The sequence below is a fragment of the Rhynchophorus ferrugineus genome, unplaced genomic scaffold, assembly GCF_030347505.1.
Source record: "Rhynchophorus ferrugineus isolate W39M unplaced genomic scaffold, kcgeb_rfMv2 rfM1, whole genome shotgun sequence".
Lineage (NCBI taxonomy): Eukaryota > Metazoa > Arthropoda > Insecta > Coleoptera > Curculionidae > Rhynchophorus > Rhynchophorus ferrugineus.
Window position 1 is genome coordinate 53,800,506 of NW_027472580.1, and position 13,258 is coordinate 53,813,763.

A 13,258-nucleotide genomic window follows, 5' to 3' on the forward strand; every position below is an offset into this window, starting at 1 on the left:
ATTTTCAGTTCTTTTTTTGATATACTGCACATCCTTTATAATTGGCAGGGTGACCTTTTTCATTGCACAACACACATGTTGCTACACTATTGCGTTGTTTTCTCTGAGTTTCTACTGAGTTGTGTAATATTTACCGGATCATTTCACACATCTTGGTTTCCTACTGCAAAAATTTTTAGTGTGTCCAAGATCTTGACAGTTTGTGCATTGTGGTATATTATTCTTTTTCTTCCACTTTTATCCTACAGTCTAGTAAATAATTTATGTCATATATAATTTTATTATTTTCGTTTTGTGTAACAGAAAAGTTTTAATTTGTTTTTCACCATTTACATTACTTTTCTTTTTCGCTATAGGGGTGACGGTCACTATTTCATGCCCGCAAGCCCGTAGTTCCGATTTCTAAACCACTTATCACTTTTTAACTGATAAGTGTGGTATTCGAGTTTATTGAATGAATTGTTTTTCTTCATCTCAATAAGATGCTTTTTCACATTCCTGTAATCCGTTTCATTACTAAGGGTTACGTTAATATCATTTTTAGACAAAATTTTAAACTGCACTTGGTTAGTATTTATTTTGTCCATTTAGTCCCTTTATTTTTAATCTAAATATATTAAAATTGCCAATATTGTTTACCTTGATCAGAGGGGCAGAGGGATTTTGTTTTCTCGCCTCTTTTTTTTTAATGTTTTTAGCACTTTTTGCGGTTGACGAAGGCGTCATCTCTGGCTTCTTCTTCTTTTTATCCTTCTTGTTTGTTATTTCGGTCCAGTTAGACTGTTCCTTTACCTCTAATACTAATTCGTCTTCATCAGTGTAGTAGTCATCTGCTTCATTAGTACGCCTTTTTGGTATATCTTGCGTATGACCTTGCAGTTGCAAACGGATAGCAGCCATATTCTTAGTTAATTGAAACAGTTGTTGGTTCAGACGCTCGTTATTCGTTCTTAATTCTTTGTTTTCTTTCAGTAATATATTCAAATCCATTATGTTGTATTGTTATAATTAAATGTTCTTTTCACTAACTTTCACTTTTTCCCTTTTTGGAAAACGTGGAACGTCTTTTGTTTGATTACCTAAGTACTAGCCATCCAAAAGTAAATACTTCACATTGGGTTGGCCGTTTCACCGTACCCCTTACCTGGGAGTTATTTGAAACCGTTATACAGATGTACAGATGTATTTTTATTTGATATTTAGGCAGACTCGTTTTCAGGAAGGAAAGAACACATCTTGACTCTATGAAGGTCGGGACCGAACTATTTTATAAAAAACTAAATAGATTAATATAAATACAACTACATAATCTAAATAATGATTTTCATTTAGCATATTGTAATGTTGCTATTTTTATTTTAGGTTTATTGATGCTTTTGGGATTAATAGTGTATATATCAGTATTTAAAGCGGAGGTCGGAATTAAACTACGACCCCAGTCGCAAATTAGTCCACCATTATTCGAGTACCAATATGGATATTCATTTCTGATGTACATAATAGGATTATTCTCCACTAAAATATCTGGAATAGGCTGTGTTTTCTTATTCATGTACAGGTAAGTAATGATATATATTATGAATAATATCTGATTTTTAATAAATTTTCTTTGTGACTTTAGAGTACAATATCATTGGAAAAGAAAAGAATATGATGAAATGAAAAAAGGCAATCGTCCTCCTTCCTTAGTAAATTTAAATAGAATAGTAGACCCTCCAACTTCGATGGATTATCCGTGTAGGCGACATCCATATTATTATATAAATTCCAATAGTACTGTAACATTTCCAAGAGATCCTCAAATCAACAGGTAATATAACAATACATTACTATGATATATTATTACATGCTTGCATACTGTACTTTCTATCAATTTTTATTTTTGAAAGTTTTCCATTGCGAAAAATTGGTACAATATACAACGTGGGGCAAAAATCCCGTTACCATTTTGATTGCCTATAATTTTGCTCAAATAAAAGATGACTTAAAAATTATATCGGCTAAATGGTGACCGCGATTCGCTAGGCCACTTTCGGCTGTTTTTGAGGCATTTTTAATCACATCCTGCAACATTTGAGGCTCAAGTTCTTCAATTTCGTGACGTATATTGGCTATAAGATGTTGAATCGTTTGGGGCTTATTCATATAAACTTTTGATTTTAAAAAACCCATAAGAAAATGTTTGGTGCTGTTAAATTCGGAGATCTGGCTGGCCATACTAAATCGCTACTTCGTGAAATTAGTCGTTGTGGAAAAACGTCATTCAATAATTGAATTGTTGAACGATCTGTGTGTGCTGTGGTCCCATCTTGCTAAAACCAGATGTCCTCTAGTCCTTGCTGTTCCATTTCAGACACAAGAAAATTACAAATCATGTCTTAGTACCATTCAGCAGTAACAGTAACTGCAACTCCTTGGTCATTTTGAAAAAACTAGGGACTAGTGATGTTTCCAGCATGAATACCATACCATACAGTTGTTTTTAGTGGATGCAATGATGTTTCATGAATTCGTTGAGGATTCTGTGGTTCCCAAAACCGACTGCTTTTTTTTTGACGTGGCCACTGAGAAGAAAATGGACTTCATAAGTCTTTATCAATTTAGACAAAAAATCTTCAATTTCACCAGACAGCCTTTTTGCATTACTGTACTCAACTCGTTGAACAAGATCTCTCGCTTACAATTTTGGACCAATTGAATTTTGTACGCGAACATTTTGAAATCAGTTTTGAAATTTCGCCTTATACTGTGTGCATACATGTATAACTGGGAACCACGTCTCCGAATTGATATTTCTCGATACTCCGCAATATTATCCCACACCAGAGCCACATTTTCAGAGTTACGAGACGTCCGTTGTCTTCCAGAACGAGGCCTGTCTGCTGCCGTATCTTTTAGTCGAAAAAATGTAAAGGGATCCTTCTGCTGCTGTGATAATCACGAATTCGAGTTGTGGTTGTAATTGGTCATAGAGATATATTGGAATTATTCTTAGGAGTATAACATGCGACAAAGATGCTCGTGGACTCAGTATGACAATGACTACCCGCGTTAAACACTAGGTCCATTCACTAAAATATGTAAGGGATTAACGATCTATATACATATGTAGAAACTTATCATAATAATCGCTGTTTAGATTTATTCATTTTTCCAAGGGTTTCTCCCCTCTCCTCCCTCTTAGAGCCCAAAGAATATTTCTATCAACCCACCAACCAACCAACCTACCATTCGCTCCTTGCGGAATTCCGATACCCTCGAATGGTAAACCACATCTCCCTCACAGACCACCTATCAAACTATTCGATGATCAACCATTCAGTGTGGTTGTTGATACAGTAGATCAACCACCTCGTAGGGGTGTGAAAAAGACATTACGAATGCATTCACAGCTTAATAACATGCCTATGGATCTACCAATATGCATTTGATCGAGTAAATAGAGATTAAATCATAAGTATTCTTCATTCCCTTTTATACTTCATATATACTTCATTACTTGGAAACATTTTATATTTAGTCCGCAACTTCCTCTGGATATATATACGATAGATCCTTCCCAGTCTGTTCGGAGAGTTTCCTCTCCTCTACCTATTCCTTAAATAATGAGGTCCCTCAAGGACAAGTCTTGAGTCCAACGCTATTTATAATAGCTATCAACTCAATTACTGCATATGTTGATATTCGACTGATGTATCGTCTCTTATCGGACGATATACTGTATCTACAGTGTAAAGTCCACAACTAGGAGAAAGATTTCTAGAAAGAGATAGATTGTAGGTATGGTCCTCTTCTATCGAATTCTACATCTTAGCTCAGAACTCCTCAGTCATCAATTTCTTTTGCAAACTTAGATGCTTTCATGTCCATTATTATTCCTATTCGTACATTCGATCGATTTAGATTCCTGGGAGTTATATTCGATCGTTGGATCATCTAAAAGAATCACTTTGTGGAACTAACCAGCATACTCATGATCTTTTCATGCCGCTCTAGCTATCCCAACGCCGCATAGGTGCTAATTAGGAAACTATGATAAAAATATACCTATCGATCGTTCCTCTAGAAATGGACTATAGCTTATTCCTCTGATGAAAGATCTTTTCCTTTTTAATGTTTTTTTATTAATTACATCTTACATTAGATATGCTTAGTACAATCTTAACTTACAATTAATTTATTACTACTGTTCTGTTGTACTTGCATTAATACATAAGCAAGGCGACCACGGGATTAATACATCAGTATGTATTTCCCAAATCAAAATAAAACTAAACTACTTAAACTAAAATTAAAAATACACTTATACACTAAACAAGTACCTGCGCTTTGATTCACTTCAATCTTTTATTTTCCTCTGCGTTGTCGAGCAGCTGTATTTCTTCCACGTTGTTGTGATTTAGCAACTTTATTTCATGTTTTAAGGCGAAATCTTGAACCACTTCGTGTATCCATTTGATGTCAAGGTCATCGTGCAGCTCTTGGTTACGTTCTTGCTCTGTTGGTTACGTAGCGATAAGCATTAGTAATTAACCGTAGAACGTTGTTTTGGGTACGTGAGATTACTAGTTGGTGTGATGTCTTAGTGCAAACCTATATTTGCACACCATAGGTCCAAATTGGCTTTATGATTGACTGATAAACCAATATCAGAGTTTATAGATTTTAGGTCAAGTTGAGAGTATCTTCCGACTAACCAGTACAATTGCTTAACTTGGGTCTAATTTTCCCTGCTTTTGTCTAACGTGATGTTTCTAGTTTAACCTACCATCGAGATATATTCCGAGATATTTGGCTAGTTCTTCTTAAGGAATCGCGCACCCGTCAAGATATATAATCAGGTTTTTGTAATTTCGCTGAAAAGCAAAATTAATATGGACAGATTTGATGCTATTAAGCTGTAATTTCCAGTCTCTAGTCTATTTGTAGATTTTATTAACTGCTACTTGTACTTTTTCGATAGCCTTAGATAGAGATACAACTGTCGCCATGATAACTGTGTCGTCAACAAATGTTCCAAGTACTGTTTCTTTGGTTGTTGGGATATCAGTGTAGAGCAGATATAGAGTGGTCAAAGACACTACCCTGTGCTACTCCATCAATTTTTTTTTATAATATCTTTATTAGATTCGCTTAGTACAATCTTAATTATAAATTAATTTATTACTACATTTCATTTGTACTTGGATTAATTCACAAGCAAGACTCAATTATAATATTATAATAACTTATAGCTACAGTTTACACTAAAGGTATATACTTTATATAAGTTCGTATGGTTTGGCTCGCTTCAATCTCCTGGCATCCTGGGCGCTGTCCAGTAGTTGTATTGCTTCCATGTTAGTATGATTTGGTAATCTTCTTTCATGTCTCAAGGCGAAATCTGTTGATTTTTGGCAAATCCATTTGATTTCCAGGTCATCGTGCAGTTCTTCGTTGGTTACATAGCGATAGGCATTGGTAGTCAATCGAAGAACCTTGTTTTGACTGCGTTGGATGACTAGTTCATTTGAATTTTTCACCCCACAGATCCAAATTGGTTTTATGATTGTCTTATAAATCAACCTCTTTGATTTTAGATCAAGTTGAGAGTGTCTTCCGACTAACTGGTATAGTTGTTCTATTTTGGTTCTAATGTGTTTTGCTTTTTGTCTAGCATGATGTTAGTTTTTAAAATGAGAACTTTATTTAATAATTTATTCGTTTAATCGGTGTAATATCGCGATATAATAACACATCTCTTATTGTTTTTCTTTATTTCTGGAACAAATCTGTCTGGATAATCTTTTGTAAATTCCAAACAACAATGATTATCCTTGCTGGTTTAACCGTCTTTATCTTTTTCACCTTCCTAGTTATTTCACATTGAGAACCTCACTGTTTTGATAGTTTATTTGGCACGACACCTATATTGTCGTATCTTGCAATATTATGGAACTATACATTTTACACCTATTAATTCTTCGAACACTTAGCATCACATGGATTATAACAGTCGTTTCGATGATACTAAAAAAAGAGTTTCAATACAACAATTAACTTAACTTTCCTTTAGAATCAATAAGCACTTTTTTCCTAACTAACCACGGTTCTTAATACTATGCGTACTATCGAGTGAGGAGTGACCAAGTTAACGGCACAATTAACATCACAGAATGCATCCGGTCTTCCCCAGCCTTAGATTACCAGTGTACTCTTGGGATGGTTTTCATTGAAGAATTTTACACTATTTCTTATGGAGAATCACAATTACTAGTACTCACAAAGATACATTTTAAGATACAGTGCCAAGGCCGTTCTGTCGCCTTGACCACTGCTTTGGTAGGCTAAGAGCTTATTAACCGATTTACATAACAACAAATCATACAATTTATAATTATGTTTTGTCGTCTTCAGCTAGAAAATTAGTTAATTAACCGTCGTTCCAAACTTGACTAGTCAATCCTTTACTTCGAAAGCTGTTAGTTGCCGCAACATGACTTAATTTCAATGACCGATTGATAAGTGATGATAATATTTGAATTGTCTTCAATTTAAAAATATGAATTATTTACATCTAAACTTCACATTTGGTCGATAAATGAGTTTATTATCATCTCACTAAAATTATTTTATACTGTTGAATGCTAATGATTTCTGAAAATTATTAGAATTTTAGATCTAAGTAAAGTTCATGTCTCGAATAATTAAAAGGATTTCTTAAGAATATGGTGGCGGTATTTTATATAAAATAAATAGCAAAAACCATTGACTATTTGATTGCATACATATAAATAATAAAATTGTATTTTGATAGGTTTCCATTAACTCCAAAAGAACCTCCCCATGAATCACCATGCTCGCTGCACCGTTCACGCTTCCATCAATCGACACCTTCACTTAAGGATGTGGCAACATCGTTTTATGACTTTCCTCCGCCGCCCACGATATCTTATCAGTTCGACGAACATTTCTCAAATCGTGAACGTGCCCTGTCACGTGATATTACCCTGAACACCATGAACACGGTGTCCACAACGGCAGACGTCAATGTCGACGAACTCCCGGAACCATTTTTCGATGACTACTCGCCAAGTATACAACACGAATTCGTCACGTTTGATCTGGATCAGCCATTACCCATTAGGGCTCAAAGTATTGTCAGTATAAACTCAAGAAGTGGTGGAAGAAAGAACTATGAAAGTGATGCTATGCGCAGGACTACACCAGTGTAGGAAACGGTTTAAATTGATGACAAAACGGTATAAACGATATATTATGTTGTGTTTTTAAATATAAAATTGAACTGATTTACATTATGTTATACTAACTGAATAGTCCACATTTTAGTTTCCAATTTTATTTGTGATGGAAGCAACGGTATAAATAAAACAATGAAAAATTCAACATTTTTTTTCTATAAAAAATATCTGTTACAGATTATAAAAAGTCCAATTTATAAATATAATTTTATACAATATTTATAAATATATTTACGGTTTGAGAAATATTAGGTAAATTAAAAGCGAATATTGCTAGTCAATTATATTAAATTTACTTTCATTCATTATCTTAACGTGGTCAGCACATATATAATGGATTAATCAAAATATCAGTGCACAGAAATAAATTGGTTTCAGTTAGTAAAACATTAAATGAAATCATATTAGATAAATATTTAAAAAACAGTTTTGAATACCACGTATAAATGACTAAAAAAATGTCCTACATATCCAATGCAACTCAATATTAAGTTGTACAGATTATGTTACTATTACATGTTCTTACTTATTGCTTAAGAATGGAGTATATACAAGGTGCTCGGTCTATAAAAGCTTATACGGTTCTCTGAAGTTCTTCTACTGCATAGAACATTGAAACAGGTACCGAGTACTTTGTATATTGCTATATTTGTTGTAAAATGAGTACTATACTTTAATATATTTTAAACGTCCATCACATATTTTATTAATATATAGTCAATAACAATAATAACGTGCCAAATCCTTTATATTTTAAAATTGTTTTCTTAATTTCCAATTAGAGTAGTATGTTCTGTTTCGGATAGAAGAATCAGGAGGTGTTGTTACTTCAAATTTTTTAAATCATCTTAGTAAAATAATTGTTGATAAATAATTATTGAAAAATATAAAATAAAATCACCCCGAGTGTGCTATCTGTACATAATATGTTTTATTTGTACCATGTTATATATGAATATTTATTCTAAATAAAAACTTATACGAAATTTAAATAGTAGTACTCTTTTATACTTCCTAAAATAAATGCTCCTATCTTGCTCTGTAATGTTTTGGTGACTGAAACTACTTCTTTAAGTGGGCCCCGAATAACTGCTCTCGGTCACAAAAACATCCAGTTGACTTTAACCTTGCCATCTGAACGAGTCTTGTATATTTGTTGGTAGGAATGAGAGGATTCTTATATATCAAATTTACCTTATGTATTCAATTTTAAATCAATCAATATATTATAATATATAATGAATCAATTGATAATTAAATGATTTTTTGCAATGTTTAACACGAACAATTAAATTACAAAATTAATTCACCATTTTATCCTCAATAATACATTACAATTTGGTATTAAATGTCAAAATAGCCGACTTGGTAGCGCAGTGGTAAAGGCGATGGAACGATCATCCTACTGTTGCGATAGCCGCAGGTTTGAATCCTGCTGGGGCATGGTCGTAAATTTATGTTTGTGTTTGTTTAAAATTTGTGAATGTTCTAGGCAAGATTGTAAAATCTGACAAGGAAAATGATCCCAGTCACGCCAATAACCAGGGTGGGTAAGACCGGCTCTCTTATGGGATGATTTCTAAAGTTGGTCACTCGCCAGTTGGTAGGATTAATGCTGAGGACCGTGGTTCGGCGCCCACGTTAAACTTTAGGCCCAGTCCAGATAAACCCATAGTTGATAAGAGGAGACTTTAAAATATATTTAAAAAAAATCAAAATAATACTTAAACTTAAGAACGTATATTTAATTAGAAAACAAACATTTGATATAAGATAAAATAACAAATAATAAATAATATGTGCTTTATTGATTTTTAAGCAATATGTTCCCTTTAAAGAAAAATATATTTAAATTTTTTTTATTCTGGCCTGAAACCTGGCCTCTCAAAGGACAAATAGTTCTTCTGTGATGGCTTTCATAAATTGCCTGAAGGGTGGGCAAGATGTATAGAGTCAAGTGGCCAATATTTTGTACAAATAAATTTTTCCGTTTACTTGAAAATTATGTCGTTTTTTGTCAAAAAAAAACGGTAATAACTTCACGGTATATCTGGTACTTCTTAAGGCTGGTCCGATCGTATTAATTTTAACCCTATCCATCTATTGGCAAGAGACTAACGTACTTAAAGTACCATCTGATGTGTACCATGATTGTGTTTGTTTATTGACAAAAATGAGATGCTGATTCCTTGTCAGATATTACATATTACATTATTATTTTGGATGATATACTATTACAATGTATAGTTAAGTATAAACAAAGATGTGCGTATGATTTGTTTGTAATACTTAATAATGTATGCATTTTATTAAAAAATTCATTATCAATAATTAGGTGATGCTCTATAAAAAAATAGTTAATTTTAAGAACAATGTTTAATATTTAAATATGATAAAATAATTGATAATGATATTGTACATGCTTTTGTATCTGTTTTCAACGATATTGTTCTTAAAAAACAAACATGCTAGAGAAAAACCAGTCTTTAGTTTTTCAATTTCCTCCACCATATTGTGAGTTCGATACGGTTTTTTGTTCTAATTTGATATCAGGTGGTGGAATGTCTGATTTACATTTTTATTAAACTTCACCATTTTATCGCAATAATACATTAGTGACAATTTGGTGAAGTGATAATGTAATACTTAATCTTAAGAACGTATATTTAATAAGAAAACATAATAATATGTGTTTTATTTATTTTTGAGCTATACGTTTCTTAGAAATAAGTATTTTAAAGAAAAATATTTAAATATTTATTTATTATATTATATTTATAATTATTTATAATAATTATTATTAATTATATTTATAAATTAAAAGATTTAATTCTTTTTGTTCTGTCCTGAAATCTGGTGGCTCAAAGAACAAACAATTCTTTTGGGATAGTATTCACAAATTGTCTGAAGAATGGACAAGATGTATACAATCAGGTGGCCAATATTTTGAAAAAATAAAATTTTCCTTTTTTTTGAAAATTATGTCATTTTTTTGTCGATAAAACAGGTAATGACTTTCCTGTATATCTATCGACTGGTGAGAGACTAACGTACTTGAAGTGCCATCTGATGTGTTGTGTTTGTTTATTGACAAAAATGAGATGTTTGTTCCTCGACAGATTTTACAGATTCCATTATTAGTTTGGATGTTATATTATTACAATGTATGGTTAAGCATAAATAAATATCTGCGTATGATTTGTTTGTAATACTTGATAGTACAAATATTATATTAAAAATAGATTTATAGCAATTAGGTGAGGCTCTTTAAAAAATAGTTAATTTTAAGAACAATGTTTAATATTTAAATGTGATAAAATAATTGATAACAATATTTTACAATATTTTTACCTTTTTTCAACAATATTATTCTTAAAATACTAATATGCTAAAGAGAAACCAGTCCTATACTATTTTCAAAAATCCTTCACCATATTGTGATACGATATAGTTTTTTGTTTTAACCTTATATGTCCGACTTAAATTTAAAATATAACTTCACTATTTTATCATCAATAATACATTAGTGAGAATTTGGTAATAATACTTAATCTTAAGAACGTATAATTATAAAGTAAACATTTTATATATGATAAAGTAACAAATAATAAATAATGTTTTATTAATTTTTAAGCAATATATTTCTTAGGGTTAAGCATTTAAATAAAAATATATTTTAATTTTTTTTCTTTTGTCCTGAAACCTGGCGGCTTAAAGGACAAACGGTTCTTTTGAAATGGCATTCATAAATTGCCTGAAGGATGGGGAAGATATATAGAATCAAATGGCTTCTCAGTAAACCACTAAAGATCGCCAGTGCGCTACAGTTTAATTTTGGGGATAAGGCACCCGCCAACCAGGCTGGCGTTATGGGGCACAAGAGCCCGACAGAATCTAGCTATTAAACTAACTGTGATTTGACGAACATGAGCTTACATACGACGGGGTAATCCCGTGTGGAGTAATAATAAGAAATGCAGGGACGGAAAAAATCGTTGCAGCCTAAAGAAATAGTTTAGTTTAGTTAGAGTTTAGTGGCGAGAGGTATTAAACGCCCAGCATATCGACCAGTTGGGGAATGAATACATTTTCTGAAGATCTGGATATGAGTTGTTGTTTGTATAAAGAAATGCCAACCGAACTTTCAGTCGAAGCGGAGTGACATTATCCAGCCATCGAATGAATACACTATCAATCTTGAGTTGCGAAACGCGCAGTGCGAAACCCTTGTTATAAAAAATTATGGCCGGGGTTTTCTGAGGATTGATTTGCAAACCTCCTGAATTTAAACAACTGGACCTAGTGATCGAGCTGCTCTTATAGCTGCTTCTCCGTCGATCATAAAAAAAAATTAAAAAGCGGGGTCCAAGGAAAAGCTTTGCGGAATATCAGCGTTGAGGAATTTTCTACTGGAGAGAATTTCCTTGATATTCACCTGAAACGATGAACCCGAAAGGAAAACTTTAATTAAAGCTGTTGGTTGGACAATTGGGTGGACTTAGCCTGACACATTTTTGCAATTAAACTATCGTGTCTAGCCTTGTTAAAAGCTTTGGTTAAGTCAATGACTGTCCAAGCTTCTGGAGCTGGTTATGGGCCTGGATGGCTGAATTATGAGCATGGACAGTGGATTGCTCACCAGAAATGATGTTTGGCGTAGCTTGTTGAGAGGATAGAGAAAGGACTAAGAAATTATTGTCGGACGTGTTTATTGTAGGAAAGACAATTTAAAGAACTTTATTGTGTAACGCAGCTGTTCAGAATGATCGCACCACTCGTTCCTACTTCTTGGAAATATTGAAAATAAATATTGTAGTTTTACCGTAAATTGAGTGCACTACTGATGTTTATAACTTCAATTAAAATCCTTAAGAATAAACAAAAAGGTTTATATGATTATTTTGTAATCTTTGTAATAAATTGTAAATAAATAATTGTAATAAATTTAAAAAACAACTTTATCATTTTAAATTTTCAAAAAACAATTAATTTTTAACACATTTTCAATCGGAGTACAACATTTTTTGCTGTAATAAAATAACTGATATTAAGTAATAATAAGCTTTTATTTCAGTAATGCTTTTTTTAAAAGATAATATGCTAAAGATAAATATAATTTATATATGATGTCAAAGTCCAAATATTTAAATGTAAATGTAACAAGTAAAAAAATCCTTCACCATATTGTCATAAAAATTATGTACAGTTTTAAACTGTACAGCTGGTTAACTCTTATTCTGGTTACAAAATGTTCAGATTGAAAATTATAACATTACATTCGAATGCGCTACAGAGAAATGTATGTTTCAGAAAGACATATTTTATATTTTTATGGATTAATAATTCTTTCACATTCGTATTTTGGAAACATGATCCTCGGCCGCCAATACATCCTTTTGATTTTAACATTGCCCCGCGATCGGATAATGACCCACCTATTATTCTGTCAGTTTTTTCAGATGACTTTATTGATTGGTTTTCAAGTTTTATAAAGATTACGTTAGTTTTGTAAGTTTACAATGTATCGTAATCAATGCGCAATTATAGAGATTTACCTCTTCCCAACACTTAACAGGGAACAATAAATTTAAAATTAACTGCACTATTTTATCAGCAATAATATATAATTTATTGTCAACAATTAGGTGAAGTTAATTTAAAACATCTTAAGAATTTATATCTATTTATAAGGCGTTTTAGAGATATAACTAAAGAACTAATAATAACAATTCCTTTGTACAATATTTTTATTGAAATCAAATATTTTAAAGAAAAATATATCTTTGTTACTATCTGCATCTGCATTATCTATATAAAAAAAAGCTTTATAATATTAATGTTTCTGTAGTATTTCTTGTGGCAATATTGATATGTTCCTCTTCCTCAATTTAAAAAATTATAGTTGCTTAAAAATTCAATTTGTCCTTAATTAATAATAATTATAATAATAATTAAATAATATTGCTCTATAATAATATTTATTGATATTAAGTAAAAGTTACTCAACACTTGCCTTA

At 31.9% G+C, this 13,258-nt stretch overlaps 1 protein-coding gene across 1 annotated transcript in view; it reads left to right on the forward strand.

Moving 5' to 3' along the window:
• stg1 (stargazin-like protein) overlaps positions 1–8,200 on the forward strand; it is a 488,885-nt gene extending 480,685 nt beyond the window's left edge. Inside the window, exons 5-7 of the mRNA XM_076416546.1 lie at positions 1,363–1,558; positions 1,622–1,810; positions 6,797–8,200. Coding sequence (XP_076272661.1) covers positions 1,363–1,558; positions 1,622–1,810; positions 6,797–7,214 — 803 coding nt within the window. The 3' untranslated portion in view covers positions 7,215–8,200. The remainder of the gene's footprint in view (positions 1–1,362; positions 1,559–1,621; positions 1,811–6,796) is intronic.
• The last annotated feature ends 5,058 nt before the right edge of the window (positions 8,201–13,258 follow it).